Genomic DNA, 20,296 nt, shown 5'->3' with positions numbered 1-20,296 from the left:
CCTGATCCGGTCCAGGACCCTAGTCCTGATCCGGTCCAGGACCCTAGTCCTGATCCGGTCCAGGACCGAAGTCCTGATCCGGTCCAAGACCCTAGTCCTGATCCGGTCCAAGACCCTAGTCCTGATCCGGTCCAGGACCCTAGTCCTGATCCGGTCCAAGACCCTAGTCCTGATCCGGTCCAGGACCGAAGTCCTGATCCGGTCCAGGACCCTAGTCCTGATCCGGTCCAGGACCGAAGTCCTGATCCGGGCCAGGACCCTAGTCCTGATCCGGTCCAGGACCGAAGTCCTGATCCGGTCCAGGACCGAAGTCCTGATCCGGTCCAGGACCCTATTCCTGATCCGGTCCAGGACCGAAGTCCTGATCCGGTCCAGGACCCTATTCCTGATCCGGTCCAGGACCGAAGTCCTGATCCGGTCCAGGACCCTATTCCTGATCCGGTCCAGGACCCTAGTCCTGATCCGGTCCAGGACCGAAGTCCTGATCCGGTCCAGGACCATAGTCCTGATCCGGTCCAGGACCCTAGTCCTGATCCGGTCCAGGACCGAAGTCCTGATCCGGTCCAGGACCGAAGTCCTGATCCGGTCCAGGACCCTATTCCTGATCCGGTCCAGGACCGAAGTCCTGATCCGGTCCAGGACCCTATTCCTGATCCGGTCCAGGACCGAAGTCCTGATCCGGTCCAGGACCCTAGTCCTGATCCGGTCCAGGACCCTAGTCCTGATCCGGTCCAGGACCGAAGTCCTGATCCGGTCCAGGACCCTAGTCCTGATCCGGTCCAGGACCCTAGTCCTGATCCGGTCCAGGACCCTAGTCCTGATCCGGTCCAGGACCGAAGTCCTGATCCGGTCCAGGACCGAAGTCCTGATCCGGTCCAAGACCCTAGTCCTGATCCGGTCCAGGACCGAAGTCCTGATCCGGTCCAGGACCCTATTCCTGATCCGGTCCAGGACCCTAGTCCTGATCCGGTCCAGGACCGAAGTCCTGATCCGGTCCAGGACCGAAGTCCTGATCCGGTCCAGGACCGAAGTCCTGATCCGGTCCAAGACCCTAGTCCTGATCCGGTCCAGGACCGAAGTCCTGATCCGGTCCAGGACCGTAGTCCTGACCAAGTTCTGGACTGTAGTATTGACCTGATTCTGGATCGTGGTCCTGATCCGGTGCAGGTGTTTCGTCAGGCTCCCCATTCGGTTTGGAAATGAGAGGAATTCTGATCTCTGGATTCAGTCCTGAAAGATCGGTTTGAGTGTGAAGTGAAGCCCTCTGGCCGGCTCCTCGTCTCTCCTCGTTTCTCCTCGTCTCTCCTCGTCTCTTCTCGTTTCCCCTCGTCTCTCCTCGTTTCTCCTCGTTTCTCCTCGTCTCTCCTCGTCTCCCCTCATCTCTCCTCGTCTCTCCTCGTTTCTCCTCGTCTCTCCTCGTCTCTCCTCGTTTCCCCTCGTCTCTCCTCGTTTCTCCTCGTCTCTCCTCGTCTCTCCTCGTTTCCCCTCGTCTCTCCTCGTTTCTCCTCGTTTCTCCTCGTCTCTCCTCGTCTCCCCTCATCTCTCCTCGTCTCTCCTCGTTTCTCCTCGTCTCTCCTCGTTTCTCCTCATCTCTCCTCGTCTCTCCTCGTTTCTCCTCGTCTCTCCTCGTCTCTCCTCGTTTCCCCTCGTCTCTCCTCGTTTCTCCTCGTTTCTCCTCGTCTCTCCTCGTCTCCCCTCATCTCTCCTCGTCTCTCCTCGTTTCTCCTCGTTTCTCCTCGTCTCTCCTCGTTTCCCCTCGTCTCTCCTCGTTTCTCCTCGTTTCTCCTCGTTTCTCCTCGTTTCTGCTCGTTTCTGCTGGTTTCCTCTCAGACCCGTCTTGTCTTGGGTCGATGGTCTGCAGACTCCCGGGTCGGATGGTTCTGAAGTCGCTGCTGTTTGTGTCCCGCTGGTCTGGAGTGTTCAGTCATGAAGATGCTCGTCTGTTTCCTGTTTCCTCGTCGCTCTGGGCTTTTCCCTCCCGCCGCCTCGTTCAGCAGGCTGAATCGCGGCGGCTCCTCGCCGTGCATGGGTCCGGTCCGGTCCGGTCTGGTCCGGTCCGGTCCGGTCCGGTCCGGTTAAAGGAAGCAGACAGCAGGCAGCCTTTCTGTGCTGCTCTCTGTCCCCCTGAGAGAAAACAGCATTTTGGTTTCAGAGGAGGACAGACAGAAGACGTCCCAGCAGCAGCAGAGCCTGAGGCCGACGGAGGACTGGTAGGGTTCAGGTCAGGGGTCAGGGGTCGGGGGTTAGTGAGGGGCCACGTCGCGCCCAGTGCCAGTGTGGGGGACTGGAGTGGATCACAACAGTCACACGGAGCGCCGAGGAACCCGGACCTCAGAGCCCCCGGACCTCGGTTCTCTGAACACCAGAACCGAGAACCGCTGCAGAACCTGACTTCAGCTTACCCAATGCTAATGCTAATGCTAGTTCACCAGCAAGGAGCTAGCTTTAGTACCAGCATCACCAAGACCTCAGCTCCACGCCCAGTCCAGGTCCTCCTGGTCCCGGTCCCGGTCCTCCTGGTCCTGGTTCCAGTCCCGGTCCTCCTGGTCCCGGTCCCGGTCCCGGTCCTCCTGGTCCTGGTTCCAGTCCCGGTCCTCCTGGTCCTGGTTCCAGTCCCGGTCCTCCTGGTCCCGGTCCCGGTCCTCCTGGTCCTGGTTCCAGTCCCGGTCCTCCTGGTCCTGGTTCCAGTCCAGGTCCTCCTGGTTCCGGTCCCGGTCCTCCTGGTCCTGGTTCCAGTCCCGGTCCTCCTGGTCCTGGTTCCAGTCCCGGTCCTCCTGGTCCCGGTCCCGGTCCTCCTGGTCCTGGTTCCAGTCCCGGTCCTCCTGGTCCTGGTTCCGGTCCCGGTCCTCCTGGTCCTGGTTCCAGTCCCGGTCCTCCTGGTCCCGGTCCCGGTCCTCCTGGTCCTGGTTCCAGTCCCGGTCCTCCTGTCCTGGTTCCGGTCCCGGTCCTCCTGGTCCTGGTTCCGGTCCCGGTCCTCCTGGTCCTGGTTCCAGTCCCGGTCCTCCTGGTCCTGGTTCCAGTCCTGGTCCTCCTGGTCCCGGTCCCGGTCCTCCTGGTCCTGGTTCCAGTCCCGGTCCTCCTGGTCCTGGTTCCGGTCCCGGTCCTCCTGGTCCTGGTTCCGGTCCCGGTCCTCCTGGTCCTGGTTCCGGTCCCGGTCCTCCTGGTCCTGGTTCCAGTCCAGGTCCTCCTGGTTCCGGTCCCGGTCCTCCTGGTCCTGGTTCCAGTCCCGGTTCTCCTGGTCCTGGTTCCAGTCCCGGTCCTCCTGGTCCTGGTTCCAGTCCCGGTCCTCCTGGTCCTGGTTCCAGTCCTGGTTCTCCTGGTCCTGGTTCCAGTCCCGGTCCTCCTGGACCTGGTTCCAGTCCCTGTTCTCCACTGTCAGTGAGCAGAGTGGATCGTTCTCCGTCTTCTCCGTCTTCTGGACCGCGGCGGCGGCGCCGTTCCGTCAGCAGCCGTCTGTGATTGTGGGCGTCTCTCAAAACACGAGCCGCCACCTTGGTTTCAAGATGGCCGCTTGAAGTGTCCTTCAGCTGACCTGGCTACCAGGTGTTCCTCTGGAGCCTCCTGCAGTGACACGGAGAACATGGAGAACATGGAGAACACGGAGAACATGGAGAACATGGAGAACACGGAGAACATGGAGAACATGGAGAACACGGAGAACATGGAGAACATGGAGAACACGGAGAACACGGAACCCATCCCTGCCTGGATGGATTCCTCTCACTGCCGTGCTGCATAGACACACTGCTTCAGACACACACACACTCTCTCTCTCTCTGTCTCTCTCTCTGTCTCTCTCTCTGTCTGTCTCTCTCTCTCTCTCTCTCTCTCTGTCTCTCTCTCTCTCTCTCTCTCTCTGTCTCTCTCTCTGTCTGTCTCTCTCTCTGTCTCTCTCTCTCTCTCTCTCTCTGTCTCTCTCTCTCTCTCTCTCTCTCTCTCTCTCTCTCTCTCTCTCTCTCTTAAAGCAGCTCTTTTTATCTTAAAAATCACCGAGTCAGCTTTTAGTTCATGTCTCAGTCTGAAGGGACGGTGAGACAGACGGGGACAGACGGGTTCTGGTCTGAACCCTGATGTAGCTCCTCCAGTCTTCTGTCTGTCTCTCCGTCTGACCCTGCTGTCCTCTCTCTCGTCCTCAGATGTGTCCTCTGTCTCTCGTCCTCAGACGTGTCCTCTGTCTCTCGTCCTCAGACGTGTCCTCTGTCTCTCGTTCTCAGACCTTTCCTCTGTCTCTCGTCCTCAGACGTGTCCTCTGTCTCTCGTCCTCAGACGTGTCCTCTGTCTCTCGTCCTCAGACGTGTCCTCTGTCTCTCGTCCTCAGACGTGTCCTGGTTGAACTGGTGTCTCACCGGATCCTGCCTCTTCAGCCTCGTCCTCATCCTCTTCTTCAGGGAGTCGTACGACCGCCTCTACCTGGACGTCTTCGTGTCCGTCTGAGAGGAGTCCACCTGCAGCGCAGAGACAAGGGACAAAGGACAGAAAAGGACAGAAAAGGACAGAAGGGGACAGAAGGGGGACGCTGCAGCAGCAGAGGAGCACAGGGAGGCGGAGGTCCTGCTGTAAATAAAGGGACGCCTGGCGACGGACTCCATGTCCACCGTCTTTCAGGACTCAGCCGCCAGACTGCTGGAGACGCCGTCACTTCCTGCTCTGGTCCTGGTTCTGGTCCCGGTTCTGGGTTTTCCTGTAAACAGACTGAATTTGGTTTCCTCACGGTGGACTGTCATGGCGTCATATTTCCATTTGTCCTAATGTCTCCGGAGCGACGGGACTCAGCATCAGGACCGGCTGGGACCGGCTGGGACCGGCTGGGACCGGCTGGGACCGGCTGGGACCGGCTGGGACTGGCCGGGACCAGCTGGGACCGGCCGGGACCGGCTGGGACTGGCTGGGACCGGCTGGGAGCACCGGGGAGGCTGGACCGGCCTGTCATGGAGAGCCAGGTCCTGCGACCCTTCTGACGGTTGGACGCCAGAGAGACCGGGACCGGCGCCCCCCGCTGGAGGCTTTGGGTTTCTCTGTAGTCTGTCTGTGACGGGTGTGTGTGTTCCCTGGGTGTGTGTGTGTTCCCTGGGTGTGTGTGTTGTTCTCTGGGTGTGTGTGTGTTCTCTGGGTGTGTGTTGTTCTCTGAACGGTGTGTATTTATAGGAAGTGGGCCACAGGAGACCTGTTGATCCCATGCCCCCCCCCCCCCCCCCCCCTTGAGACTTTTACCTGGTCCTGTGACCGGCGGCGTCCCCCGGTCCCCCGGTCCCCCGGTCCCCCGGTCCCCCGGTCCAGTCCTCCGGCCCGGCGGCGGGCTGCAGAACCCCTGCTGGGTTTCTTGTTCCGGTTCTGAAATCTGTTTCCAGCACCTTCAATAAAAACGTTTTCCAAACTGAGGCCTGTGTTCCTGATCAGGACCAACCTGCTCCGGGATGAGGACCGGCCTTCCACCTGCTGCCTGCGCCGAGCTGAGAACCAGACGGAGAACCGGACCGTCCCGAGGCCTCCGGTTCTGGTTCTGGGCTCTGCAGCCGGTCCGGAGTCCAGACCAGAGAGGAGCCGCTGACTCAGAATGAAAACTGACGTCGAGGTTTTGTCTTAGAATGAAGAACCGCGGTGAAACGGCTAAAACCAGGAGAGGCGGATCAAACCGGTTCGACCCGGTTCCAACCGGATCAAGAAAGATCTGGAATGAGCAGCGTGATGACGAGCCGAGGGACGGGTTGAAGTTGTGAAATTTTAATCTACGACAGAAAGAGCAGGTCAGCTGGAAGGTCGGGGAGCCGTGGTGTAGCGGCGAGCACGGCCCCGCACCGTGAGACGATGCCTGGTTCAATACTGGGCAACGCTGCCCGGCCCTCCATCCAAGCCTGAAGCTCCTGAAATGTTTCACTGCCTGCTGCTCAGAGTCCAGATCCTGGTCTCCAGTCCTGGTCTCCAGTCCAGATCCTGGTCTCCAGTCCAGATCCTGGTCTCCAGTCCAGATCCTGGTCTCCAGTCCTGGTCTCCAGATCCTGGTCTCCAGTCCAGATCCTGGTCTCCAGTCCTGGTCTCCAGTCCAGATCCTGGTCTCCAGTCCAGATCCTGGTCTCCAGTCCTGGTCTCCAGATCCTGGTCTCCAGTCCAGATCCTGGTCTCCAGATCCTGGTCTCCAGTCCTGGTCTCCAGTCCAGATCCTGGTCTCCAGATCCTGGTCTCCAGTCCAGATCCTGGTCTCCAGATCCTGGTCTCCAGATCCTGGTCTCCAGTCCAGATCCTGGTCTCCAGATCCTGGTCTCCAGATCCTGGTCTCCAGTCCTGGTCTCCAGTCCAGCATCTGGCCTTTCACTGGCGTTTTTTTTTTTTTAATTTCAAGCTTGTTCCTCATTCACCATCAGTCTTCACTTGACCTTCACTTGACCTTCACTTGACCTTCACCGACCTTCACCGACCTTCACCTGAAACGTTCGGTTCTCCCGTTTCTCCCACACAAAACACAAACCCGGCCTTCTGGGTTCCTTCTCTCCTCCAAAGCATCGACTGTTTTAACCGTCAGCCCATCCCCCCTCCGTCACATCCTGAAGCTCCGCCCCCTCCGTCACATCCTGAAGCTCCGCCCCCTCCGTCACATCCTGAAGCTCCGCCCCCTCCGTCACGTCCTGAAGCTCCGCCCCCTCCGTCACATCCTGAAGCTCCGCCCCCTCCGTCACATCCTGAAGCTCCGCCCCCTCCGTCACGTCCTGAAGCTCCGCCCCCTCCGTCACGTCCTGAAGCTCCGCCCCCTCTGTCACGTCCTGAAGCTCCGCCTCCAAACAGCCGCCTTCGTTCACAGCGGAGCAGGAAGCAGCTTCTCTCTTCCTTGTTTTTGTTTTCGTGACTGAGCTCTAGCGCCTCCTGCCTGCCAGGCTGATGGATGGTTGTTTTTACTTCGGAACGTGTTTCCTTGGCGCGGGTCGCTCGCCGTTACCCAGACCTCTCAGCTCTGCAGGTGTTTTCATGAGTCAGTTTCTCTTTAACGTAGCAAGGCCTTGCTATTCCTGAAGCCCTGGCAGAGGCAGGTCCAGCAGGACGTGGAGGTCAGCTGAGCAGAGAGAGGATGCTGACCGCCGTCGCACTGGAGACGCCTCACCCCTCCTCCTACCCAGTCGACAGGTTTTTACTCTTTTATTAACCTTGGTGATGTCTGGAGTCAAAGGTCAAAGGTCACTGGTCAATCATGACTGATTCAGATTCAAACCACTTTACCTGAACGACAGGAGCACCATGAAGAGTCTGCCACCAGGTGTGATGAAGGACCATCCATCATCCATCCATCCATCATCCATCCAACATCCATCCAACATCCATCCATCCAACATCCATCCAACATCCAACATCCATCCATCCATCTGTGAGCTGAACCGGCGTCCAGGAGCCAGCCCCGCGGGAGACGCTGCTGTCGGGTTAATGACGTGTCTCTGCGTCGTTAGTCCAGCAGATGTCTGAGGACACTTATTTATGCTTTGTGGACCAAAGGTAGTCCGGAGCCCCCTGGAACTGACCGGTAACGATCTGTTTTGGGACCAGAAGCACAGTGGATGCACGGAGGGCGAGTTTGCTGCAGAGCTGAACTTATGGAGCTAAATTTGTTTCTTTATGTTACAATCGAAAAAAAAGTTGCTCCAATCGCAAAACATGTTTTCAATCAGAAAAAAACTTCACTTCAACCGCCAGGTCTCGCTTGCGAGCTACTTTCTGTGATCCACGTTTCTGAGTGCGGCATTATTTCTTCAAAATGAGAAGATCCTGTTGCGTGAAAGGCGACCGCCATCGGTCACGTCATGGAATGGGAGCAGGACAGACGACAGTCTGCGGTTTTTCCAGTTTCTAGTTGAGCCTGCAGTCCCAGAATCAGATGAGCAGGGTGAGGACGGGCCGTGTGGGGGGGTCCGTCCTCTGCGCAGCCGGGGAGACTTATTTTACTCATTTTAATATGTTCTTGGTTATTATTGACGGTTAATAATAAAACTATTTTGTGTGTGTTGGTGTGTGTGTGTGTGTTTATCAGGGAAATGAGGCGGAGTGTGAGTGAGAGGTGACGCTGCTGAAATGCGCACCGTAAAAATTAAATAAATTTTAAAACCTGATTTTGAGGCATTAATAAAGCAGACATGAGGCATTAAAAGGTTTGCTGATCCTCTGGGCTTTTTATTTTGTGTTACGGGGAAAGCTGAGAGATGCTGGTAGTCCCGGCTTACGCGCGTCTCCCCCTGAGTTCGATGTAATCTTCCACCGCCGTTGTTGAGTTGAAGAACAAAGCAACGTTTATTCCACAGTGTCACCAGATCCACGGGATGATACACACAAACACAAACGAGCACGGTAAGAAACCGTGTGACTCCACAGCTGGTGAAACGTCTGCCGCTTGCAGCTCACAGCCGAGCAAACCCGGAAGTACGGCGGAGCACCTTCTTCTTCTTCTTCTTCTTCTTCTTCTTCTTCTTCTTCTTCTTCTTCTTCTTCTTCTTCTTCTTCTTCTTCTTCTTCTTCTTCTTCTTCTTCTTCTTCTTCTTCTTCTTCTTCTTCTTCTTCTTCTTCTTCTTCTTCTTCTTCTTCTTCTTCCTTGGGACAATGGCGGGTGGCGACCAACAACTTAGGTGCATACCGCCACCTACTGTATGTCTGGGTAGATGTACTTCCAGTTACATTCTCATCACCGTATTCGCAAGGAAAAAAAAAACAAGGAAACCAGACCCTTACATCTTGTGGAACAGCCCTGTTCCTTTTCTAAACCCCATCAATGCCCTACGCCTTTGTGATTACCCCTACCTAACACACCTTTGGGCTCCATCCCCTTTCTAATTCATACAGCCTGTCCTTCAAAACTCTTCTCTGAGATTCATACTTTTTGCACGCCATCAGTACATGTTCCACACTTTCTTGAACATTACACACGTCGCACTGATCTGAGTCCACTTTACCTATCAAATACAAAGTTTTCCTCAACCCTGTGACCCAATCTTAGCTGTGAATACACCACCTCCTCCTTCCTGCCTTTTCCTTTCATATCTTCCACTCTTACTGAGCTTTGGATCCTGTACAGATGTCTCCCTTTCCTGTCCTTGTCCCAAATGGTTTGCCATGCTCGCTGTATCGTTGCTGTTATCATCGATTTTGCTTCACTTTTACCCATTGGGATTCTAATAACATTGTCATCTTTTAATTTTAGAGCCTTTTTTGCTGTTTCATCTGCTATTTCCTTACCTGATATTCCTATGTGCGCTGGCACCCAACAAAAAGAAACGACTGAACCAGCTCTCTGCAACCTGAGGAGCGCAGTGTGAATCTCCAGCAATAAATCGTCCTACAAGTCTCCTTAGCAGTAAGACTTTCCATAGCTGCTGCTGAATCTGAACAGATGACCACTCTGTCAGGCCGGACCTCCTCAACCCATTGCAGAGCGAAAATGATGGCAGCTATCTCTGCTGTGAATACTGACAGGTTATTAGATAATCTCTTGCTAATTATAATACTAAACTCAGGAATACACACACCTGCTCCCACCCGTCCTGTAGCTACATCTTTTGATCCATCCGTATGGTAGCTATAATAATTCTTCTTTACATATTCTTCAACTAGAGATGCACCATTAACCCCACTCCAGTAATTCCTTCTGCTAATCAGATTGATATTTACATTTGGACAAGGCAGAATCCAAGGGGGAACTGAGCCCCAGACCTGTGCTGGACCAGCCTCCAGTTCACTGAGCCCATACTTGCTGACTGCAGCATCTATAGTCCACCCAAAGCCTCTACATTTTTGAGTTTGTAAGTACTCCCAGCAGTTATTCAACACGCTATTTGCTGGCTGGTCTGCTCCTGAACCTTTTAACTTTGCCCAAAAAACTAGAGATAGTTTGTTCCTTCTTAAACTCAGTGGAGTCTCTCCTCCCTCCACCAGCAATGCGTTTATGGGGGTTGTTCTCATTGCTCCAGTGCTGATCCTGAGAGCTCTATACTGGATCCTGTCTATCTTAATCAGAGTACTACAAGCCGCTGCTCCGTACACAATGCACCCATAATCAAAGCTTGACCCAATCATTGCTCTGTAGATGCTCATCAGTGACTGTCTATCTGCTCTCCAATCATAGCTCGATATTGACCTCATGAGATTTAATACCTTTTTACATTTTGTCTCTATCTTATCTACCTGGGTTTTCCAGAGGCACTTTTCATCAAACCATAGTCCAAGATACTTGAATTCTTTAACTCTTTCAATATTTTGACCATATATTTTCAGATTAATATTTCTAATATTCCTTTTCTTTGTGGAAATCATATAGCACGTCTTACTCACTGACATTTTAAAGCCCCAGTTGTCGGACCACTCCTCTACTTTATTAATGGAACCCAGAATTACATCAACAGCATAATGAACATTTTTGGCCCTTTTCCAGATAGCGCCGTCGTCAGCATACAGCAGAGACCCTCTGCCACGGCCACGCTCCCGAAAATATCACTGATCATTATATTCAACAATAAGGACATATCCTGGTCCGGATCCTCCTGGTCCTGGTCCGGATCCTCCTGGTCCTGGTCCGGATCCTCCTGGTCCCAGTCCAGATCCTCCTGTCCTGGTCCGGAACCTCCTGGTCCTAGTCCGGATCCTCCTGGTCTTGGTCTGGATCCTCCTGGTCCTGGTCCGGATCCTCCTGGTCCTGGTCCCAGTCCACATCCTCCTGGTCCTGGTCCAGATCCTCCTGGTCCTAGTCCGGATCCTCCTGGTCCTGGTCTGGATCCTCCTAGTCCCAGTCCAGATCCTCCTGGTCCTGGTGCACATCCTCCTGGTCCCAGTCCACATCCTCCTGGTCCTGGTCCACATCCTCCTGGTCCTGGTCCACATCCTCCTGGTCCTGGTCCGGATCCTCCTGGTCTTAGCTGATAACAATCCAACTTGGTGTTCTGTCTATATGAATGTCTGTGTTCTCCATGGTTTAGAGGAGACTGTTCTCTGTGTTCTCCATGTTCTCTGTGTTCTCTGCGTTCTCTGTGTTCTCTGCGTTCTCTGTGTTCTCTGCGTTCTCTGTGTTCTCCGTGTTCTCTGTGTTCTCCGTGTTCTCTGTGTTCTCTGTGTTCTCCGTGTTCTCTGCGTTCTCTGTGTTCTCTGTGTTCTCTGTGTTCTCCGTGTTCTCTGTGTTCTCCGTGTTCTCCACCTTCTGGCTGTCAGCTCAATGTTCTATTTCAGCTCTGTGGACCAGATGAGGCCAAACACCAGGTGAGACGGTGGTCTCCCTCACAGGTGATCTGACTGCTGTCCTGCTGTCCTGCTGTCCTGCTGTCCTGCTGTCCTGCTGTCCTGTTGTCCTGGTGACGGTGTCCCGGTGTCCTGGTGTCCCTGCATCTGTCATGTTTTCAGGGAGTCTTTTGTCCACTCTGTCCAGACGCTGCTTCCATTGCGCCTGTCGCTTCGTCCCCGGTGGCGTCTCACGGCGTCTCACGGCGTCTCACGGCGTCTCACGCCTCTGCTCCAGCGTCTCCCTGACGATGAGAAACGAGGCGGAGCCGGACGGCTCAGCACCGGCGCCGCCGCCACCGCTCCTCCTGCTGTATCTCCAACATACTGAAGAGGCCGCGGCGTTCCTGATGAGGACGGACGGCGTCCGGACCCGGCCTGTCGGCGCCCGCCGGCTGGAGGATAACTCCCACAATTCATCAGTGCTGAATTTGAGACATTTGGCCACTGCAGTGGGAGAACAACACACCGGCACTGACTGGGAGGGGCCGGCGCCGGCGCTGAGGTGGGACTCCGGATGTCCTTCATCAGGTGAGACAGTCTCAGTGAGACGGCAGGTCTCAGCCAGGCGCCGACTCACCGGGACTCACCGGGACCCACCAGGACCCACCGGGACCCACCGGGACTCACCGGGACCCACCAGGACCCACCGGGACCCACTGGGACCCACCGGGACCCACCGGGACTCACCGGGACCCACCGGGACCCACCGGGACCCACCGGGACTCACTGGAGGATTCAGACTTCTGCTGAGAAGAAGCCTGGAGAACAGCGGCGCCTGGAGTCGGACCGGAGGCCGACTGGTCTGGTCACCACGCCGTTACCGAACAGCAGCTCAGAAAGTCTTTTATGACACAGCTGGTCTCCATCTGGACCACTGCTGAATGGGTTTTCACACACAGTCCCAAACATAAGGTTCACGGGACAATAACTGGCCCAGCCATGGGTCCAGACCGGTCCACAGCAGCTTGAGTAGCAGTTCCTTGATGAGCAGATAGAAGAAGTAAAGCTGAAGGAGTGCTGCTTCGCTGGTGGTCAGCTTCGGCGTGGGGCGGCCCGTTTCAGGAAGTCATGAAACACGGGTTGACGGCAGGTGTTCAAGCTCCAGGCTCCGGCGGCCGGTTTGTGGAAAGACATACGGAGCAAAGTTCTTTCAATAAAGAGGAACTGCAGGAGTTACCATCTGAGGGTTCATGGGCAAAAAGAAAAGGGGTGGGGGGAAATGACCAATCAGGAAAGTCCCACTTCTGATTCAGGAACGTTCAGAAACAGGCTGCAGTTCGTCGCCAGAGAAGCCAAATGATCACGGTTTCATTTTGTCTTCATCCACAAAACTAACAGGAATGAAATCATGCTGTCCAGGACAACGGCATGTCTACGAACCGCTGCTAACGCCACACGCTAACGCCACACGCTAACACCACACGTTAACACCACACGCTAACACCACACGCTAACACCACACGTTAACACCACACGCTAACACCACACGTTAACACCACACGCTAACACCACATGCTAACACCACACGTTAACACCACACGTTAACACCACACGTTAACACCACACGCTAACACCACACGTTAACACCACACACTAACACCACACGTTAACACCACACGTTAACACCACATGCTAACACCACACGCTAACGCCACACGCTGACACCACACGCTAACGCCACACGCTAACACCACACGTTAACACCACACGCTAACACCACACGCTAACACCACACGCTAACACCACATGCTAACACCACACGCTAACACCACATGCTAGACATTTATGTTGACTGTGGTCACACTGAGGCCTCCAGCAATGAAATAAAAGTGTTGTCGTGTAAATTTCAACCTTTTCTGAAGCTAACATCCAAATCCTTGTGAATGAGGGTTGAAGGACCGCGGCTGACGATCAAACCACGAGTCCTGAAAGTAGCGCTGCAGAACCTCCTGAGACGTGAAGAGGTGCAGAGGTGTCCTCCTGTCCTGATGAGCAGGAGCAGAGTGGAGGGTTTGGATCCGGTGGGAAGCCTCCAAACCTCCGCTCCCCCACTCCAGTACCGAGGACCAGCTGTGAAACCTCCAGGGCTCCAGGACGCTCAGCCACAGCAGGCTGGAGCCACCAGGGGAAAGAAGAAGAAGAAGAAGAAGAAGGAGAAAAAAACAAAACAAGGTGATCGAGAGGATTTAAAGAATGGACCAGCTCTTAGGAAAGTGAGCCTGAAACCAACACAGCAGTGAGAGAATGTCTGCTGTGTCTCACATGTGGTTTAATGAACGCTCAGTTCAGCTTCTGAAAACGTGCTGAATCACTGATTCACCTCCAAACCACTTTAATCCTGCTCACACTGAAGAGAACAAATATTCCGCTGTTTGTCTGAATTATTCACACAGCCTGCAGGGAGAAGAGTCTGGGACTGCTTCTCTCTTTTGTGTTGTTCTGAAAATATCTTGGAAAAGAACAAAAACCTATTAAAACCACTTCACCCAGTTAGCAGCATTTACTTCATGCAGTCTGTGGTTTGAATCAAACTGCTCTCTGCAGGAAGGACAGGCTTTACTTTGATCCGGCAGGGACCACGATTCCCCGGTTCTACGCTGGAAGACATCTCATCTGCACCGAGGCGTTTGCTTGGCTGGTTAGTTGGTCGGTTGGTTGGTTGGTTGGTTGTTCAGTTGGTTGGTGTTGGTTAGTTTAGTGGTTGCTTAGTTGATGTTGACTCCAGGTCTGGTCCTCCAGGTCTGGTCCTCCAGGTCTGGTCTTCCAGGTCTAGTGCCCTGCAGGATTCAGGTCTCTCCTGGCTGCATCACGCCAGATTTCAATCAAGACTCGTTACTGAGCTTCTTCACTGGCTTGATGAAGACATCAACACCAGAGGGATGAAGCACAGAGAGCTGAAGCATGGGGGACACTGGGCCTGGAGGACCAGAGAGCTGGAGGACCAGAGAGCTGAAGCATGGGGGATACTGGGCCTGGAGGACCAGAGAGCTGAAGGATGGGGGACACTGGGCCTGGAGGACCAGAGAGCTGAAGCATGGGGGATACTGGGCCTGGAGGACCAGAGAGCTGGAGGACCAGAGAGCTGAAGCATGGGGGACACTGGGCCTGGAGGACCAGAGAGCTGAAGCATGGGGGACACTGGGCCTGGAGGACCAGAGAGCTGAAGCATGGGGGACACTGGGCCTGGAGGACCAGAGAGCTGAAGCATGGGGGACACTGGGCCTGGAGGACCAGAGAGCTGAAGCATGGGGGACACTGGGCCTGGAGGACCAGAGAGCTGAAGCATGGGGGACACTGGGCCTGGAGGACCAGAGAGCTGAAGCATGGGGGACACTGGGCCTTTATTATTGTACTTGTTCATATTTTTAAGATTTTTTACAGTAATTTTCTCCGTTTTGCTGTTTTCAACCATTTAAAGTGAAAGATTTGCTCCCGTTTGTCCCATGGCTTATATTGCTTGGTCTGAGCTGTGGTTCCGGGGACGTCTTTGATGGACCTCCATCCATCTCCTCAGACACAGCAGCACCTCCTCTGAGGAGAAGTCAGACAGGAAGCTGTGGAGGCTTTCTCACATTCAACCTTCAGGAGTTTGACTGAAGGCTGAAGATAGCTGGCTTCCTCCTCTGTGGTGGAGTCAGAATGACCAGACATCTGTATTCTGTCCTGTCGCTCTGTGAAGCAGCAGCTCCCACGTCGTTAAGATTTCCTGGTTTCCAGAGTCGAAGAGGAGAGGACAGCTCTGGCCTGCTCCTGCAAGGCTGACTTCCTCCCTGTGAAGGTGGAGGTTCTGGATTTGACCCTGGGCCGACAGCTGGAGGCCAGAAACCCGCAGCGCGCTGAGAGAACATGAACTAATCAGCTGACTGTCTGCAGCGTTCTGTCCTCTGCTTAACGGGAGAGACCACACACACACACACACACACACACACACACACACACACACACACACAAACATTGAATTGACACACATGACACACATGGATAACATGCAAACTCCAAAGAGAAAGGAATTTTTAACAATTATAACATTCTTTAAGTAGACAACCTTTTCAAAGTCATTTTCAGGGATGAGAGCAATTTCAGCTCTTTTACCACGTTTAGAATCCTCTGATCTGTTTAGCAGTATTGTGGTTTTCAGCTGTTGTTTTTTTGTTCAGAAATGTAAAAATGTGTTTTTAGCGGTTTATATGTTTTCTTCTTGCAGTCTTGTGTTTTGTGACCATTCCAGGGGTTTTTACAGCCATTGCTACAAGCTGCTACAATTTTTTAAAGGGGTTGTATCATGTAAAATTCACTTTTTCTATGTTTTAACCTTGTTATATAGTTATGTTCTCACCAAAAACACCCCAAAGTGTTTTTTTCCTTTGTGCCTGCGTGTTTGAGCTTTCCTCCTTGTTGCGCTGCTCAGAGAGGCAGCCCCTCCCACACCCCTGAAAACGCTCTGTTTCCCACGTTCACGTCACACGGTGAAGATGGCTCCCCTGAGCCCCCCCCACCCCCCCCCACCCCCCCCCCGCCCCCCTGAGGCCCCCCCCCCCCCGCAGGCCCTCGGCAGTCAGCGTTGCTGCTTTTTGTATCTCCGATTACAGAGATAAACTTTGACCATCGTCTGAAAGCAACAATCAAGCAGGAGCAAGAGTCTGAAGGGTCTGAAGGGTCTGGAGGGTCTGAAGGGTCTGAAGGGTCTGGAGGGTCTGAAGGGTCTGGAGGGTCTGAAGGGTCTGGAGGGTCTGGAGGGTCTGGAGGGTCTGGAGGGTCTGAAGGGTCTGAAGGGTCTGGAGGGTCTGGAGGGTCTGGAGGGTCTGCGCTTGGTGAGTTTCTAACAGGAAACGACGTTTTCACGTGTCTTTGCGTGTAGAGAAGCTAGAGCTAAAGAGCTAAAGCTCGCTAGCGTATTTGTTTTGATGCTCCGATTGGTTGAAGTACGCTATCAGTCAAAGTCCACAGGGGGAGAGGCGGGACTTCAGTGAAACAGAGCGTTTTCTCTTCCGGGTTTCAGAATTAGCCCCAGAAAAGCTTTTATTTCACACAAAATGACTTTTCCTTAGCGCCAAAAATAAACTATTACCATGTTAATGCCAGTTCTAGGGTTTGGACGAGCTAAAAAAGCAGGATACAGGTCCTTTAACTGTTTTTTTTCCCATTTCTACTGCCTCAGACAGTCTTATCTGTTTTTGTGAAGCTGTTTTACTTCTGTGGCGGCACGGTGGTTGATGCTTAGCACTCTTGCCTCACAGCAAGATGGTCACGGGTTCGATCCCCGGACCGTGCGGGCCTTTCTGTGTGGAGTTTGCATGTTGGATTCCTCCGGGATCTCCGGTTTCCCCCATCAGCTGATAACACGCAGTACAGGTCAATCCTCCAGTCAGCTGATTCTGACCACTAGCTAGGCTCTCCATCGGGAGCTGGGTCCCCGGGCGCTCTACAGCCCACTGCTCCTTCGGAACGCTTCAGTGGCATCGCAGGATGGGTTAAATGCAGAGGAAGAATTTTGTTGTACAATCACTGTATAATGACAAATAAAGTACCTTACCTTACCTCAGTATCCCCTTCAGAGCTGGAAACACAGCAGGCCTTTCCGTCGCTCTCAGCTGACTGCTGTTGTTACCCAGCCTCAGCATCCTCAGCAGCCTCAGTATCTTCAGCAGCCTCAGTATCCTCAGCATCCCCAGCAGCCCCAGCATCTTCAGCATTCTCAGCATCTTCAGCAGCCGGCAGCCTCAGTATCCTCAGCAGCATCCTCAGCATCTTCAGCAGCCTCAGCAGCCTCAGCATCCTCAGCAGCCTCAGCATCCTCAGCATCTTCAGCAGCCTCAGCAGCCTCAGCATCCTCAGCAGCCGCAGAAGGCTCAGCAGCCTCAGCAGCAGCCTCAGCATCCTCAGCATCTTCAGCAGCCTCAGCAGCCTCAGTATCCTCAGCAGCAGCCTCAGCAGCCTCAGCAGCCTCAGCATCCTCAGCATCCTCAACAGCAGCCTCAGCAGCAGCCTCAGCAGCAGCCTCAGCATCTTCAGCAGCCTCAGCAGCCTCAGCAGCCTCAGTATCCTCAGCATCTTCAGCAGCCTCAGCATCCTCAGCAGCCTCAGCATCCTCAGCAGCCGCAGAAGGCTCAGCAGCCTCAGCAGCAGCCTCAGCATCCTCAGCATCTTCAGCAGCCTCAGCAGCCTCAGCAGCCTCAGTATCCTCAGCATCTTCAGCAGCCTCAGCAGCCTCAGCAGCTTCAGTATCCTCAGCAGCAGCCTCAGCAGCAGCCTCAACATCCTCAGCAGCCTCAGCAGCCTCAGCATCCTCAGCATCCTCAGCATCTTCAGCAGCCTCAGCAGCCTCAGCATCTTCAGCAGCCTCAGCAGCCTCAGCATCTTCAGCAACCTCAGCAGCCTCAACATCCTTAGCATCTTCAGCATCTCCAGCAGCCTCAGCAACCTCAGAATCTTCAGCATCTTCAGCATCTCCAGCAGCCTCAGCATCCTCAGCAGCCTCAGCATCCTCAGCATCCTCAGCATCTTCAGCAGCCTCAGCAGCCTCAGCATCCTCAGTAGCCTCAGCATCCTCAGCATCTTCAGTAGCCTCAGCATCCTCAGCATCTCCAGCAGCCTCAGCATCCTCAGCAGCCTCAGCATCCTCAGCATCCTCAGCATCTTCAGCATCTCCAGCAGCCTCAGCAGCCTCAGCAGCTTCAGCTCGGCTGGTGTGACGACCTTTGCAGTGAGAATGTAACTCTACAGTCATGCTGAGAGCCTCTTTTCTGGAACCACAACACCAAAACCATGTTTTCACTGGAGCCGTTGTGTAAACCAGGCCTCAGTTTGAGCTTTGCAACCTTTTAAACAGCCTTAACGACATTTTAGCTGTTTAATCCCTTAGTTCTCGCCAGGCTGGAACTTTACGTCTGATGAGTGATGAGTCTCACAATCCAGTTTCAAGATAGATAGATAGATAGATAGATAGATAGAAAGATAGGTCTTTATTATCCTGTGAAGGGAAATTTGTTTCCACAGCCTTCATGTCAGTTCCAGATGTTATGGACACCATCACATACACCACCAGTAAGACAGTAAGACGATTACAGAAACAGAGAATATACAACAAAGAACAACAAACAGCAGTTAGCATGGACTGGCAGTAAGTCAGCGAGGAACCTTGTTCAGTACAGCAACAGCAGGTGGAACAGAACTCTTGTTAAAACGGCCCGTCTACATTTAAGAGTCCGATATCTGCAGTACCCCGAGGGGAGGAGCTGGAAGAAGTTACGAAGAGGTGATCTGTGTCTGAAACTAATGATTTCAGCCGGGCTGCTGCTCTGTCATTCAGTTCTGAAATGTTTGGTGTGGGAGAGCAGATTATTTTAGATGCTGTGTGAGTGATTTTAAGGAGTTTGTTTCTACTGGAGACTGACAGCATCGTATAAAAACAGGAAGACCAACACAGCAGAATGGACTGAATGATGCTCTGATACAGCAGCAGCAGCAGAAGATGAGGAGCAGCATGCAGAGCACTGAGTCTACGGAGAACAGGAAGTCTTTGTTGTGAGCGTTTATGAACGTCCATGATGTGGTGCTGGAAGGTGAAGTTACTGTCCAGGGTGATTCCAAGATATTTAAATGTGTTCACCTGTTGATGGAGATGTGGTTCAGGCTGGGAGTGTGGGGGTTAAAGACCATTTCCTTTGTTTTATCAGGGTTAATGTAAAGATGACTGTCCATGCACCACTGTGTGAAGTGGGTGACTGAGCTGTGACAGGCAGTGATGGAGAGCTGATTGTTGAGTGTCATCAGAGTATTTGTAGTGTGTAGTGATAGGTGTGGGGATGGTACCATCATCAGTGTAGAGAAAGGGGCTGAGGACACAGCCCTGTGGGGCTCCAGTGTTGGTCCTGGTGGTGTCAGATATGGCAGTTCCTATCCTCACAGCCTGTGGTCAAAAACTATGGATCAAGTGGAAGATTTGAGGCGAGATGTTTAACTGCTGTAGTGTGTGTATCATCAGGTGGTGTTGTATGGTGTTCAAGGCTGAACTGAAATCCACAAAAAGAACTGCTGCAAGGCTGCCAGGTGTTTCCAGATGTTGAAGGAGGGGGTGGAGGAGACAGGCCACAGCATCCTCCGTACCACGCTTGGCCTTATGAGCAATGATGTTTGTCCAGCTGAGCGTTGACAGCTGGAAGGATGGTCCGTAGAATCAGTTCCTCACAACATTTCCTCACTGTAGGTGTGAGAGCAACCGGTCTGTCGTGTTGGGTTCTGAGGGCCGTGGTTTCTTTGGCAATGGAATGATTGTAGATGTTCTCCAGAGTGTGGGCCACCATGCAGTGTGATAAGACTCCTACATGATGGAGAACAGAACAGGACACAGTTCCAGGGCACACAGCTTAAGCACCTTGGCAGGGACGCCATCCGGCCCCAGAGCCTCGCCAACTTGGCATCGGCTCAATTCCTGCTGAACATCTTCCTCTGTAAATCTGCAAGATTCCTGACAGCATCATGTCTGAATGTTTCTGAGGTTGTGGGTCAAAAGTAAACCATCTGTGGATCTTCGACATGCTTCATCCACGCTGGGGTCGTAGAGGCCTGGGGTCATGGGGGGTCGCAGGGCATTCAGGCTGACCTTCAGTGAAATGAAAAGTCATCTTTGACCACAAGAATGACGGATTTTAGAATCAAGATAACCAGCATCTCTCAGGAGTCTGATATGATCACCTAATCTGTTTTACTTTTATACACATTTCCTGAAATCTCAGCACAGCCGGACGTGGGAGGGTCTCTCAGTCAGAAATAGAGAATATGCAGGCTTTTTCTACGGAGCAGATCTGAAGTTGGAAATAAAACACCATCACATTCTGATCATTTCATAAAGTATCATCAACAGTTTTTAATCTACAGTCACTCCTGAACATTTGGTTTCAATCTCATGTATATTCAGTTTGATTTCATTACTAAAGGCAGCACCTCCAGTTTCATTTAATATATTATTATTATTATTATTATTTTCTTCCCTTGTCCTGTTCAGCAGCTGGGGCGTGCAATATTGTATGATTGTAGCCTTTTACTGTCCAAACAGATTTTA

At 53.3% G+C, this 20,296-nt stretch overlaps 1 protein-coding gene across 1 annotated transcript in view; it reads left to right on the top strand.

The window, feature by feature from the left end:
* slc49a4 (solute carrier family 49 member 4) overlaps window positions 1-5,614 on the top strand; it is a 59,868-nt gene extending 54,254 nt beyond the window's left edge. Inside the window, 1 exon segment of the mRNA XM_030112764.1 lies at window positions 4,319-5,614. Within this exon segment, the coding sequence (XP_029968624.1) occupies window positions 4,319-4,434 (116 nt within the window). The 3' untranslated portion in view covers window positions 4,435-5,614.
* Window positions 5,615-20,296: the final 14,682 nt, after the last annotated feature.

Source organism: Salarias fasciatus, chromosome 16 (genome assembly GCF_902148845.1).
Source record: "Salarias fasciatus chromosome 16, fSalaFa1.1, whole genome shotgun sequence".
Classification (NCBI taxonomy): domain Eukaryota; kingdom Metazoa; phylum Chordata; class Actinopteri; order Blenniiformes; family Blenniidae; genus Salarias; species Salarias fasciatus.
Note: the sequence above shows the minus strand (reverse complement) of the source record. Positions and strands in the feature narration are given on the sequence as shown.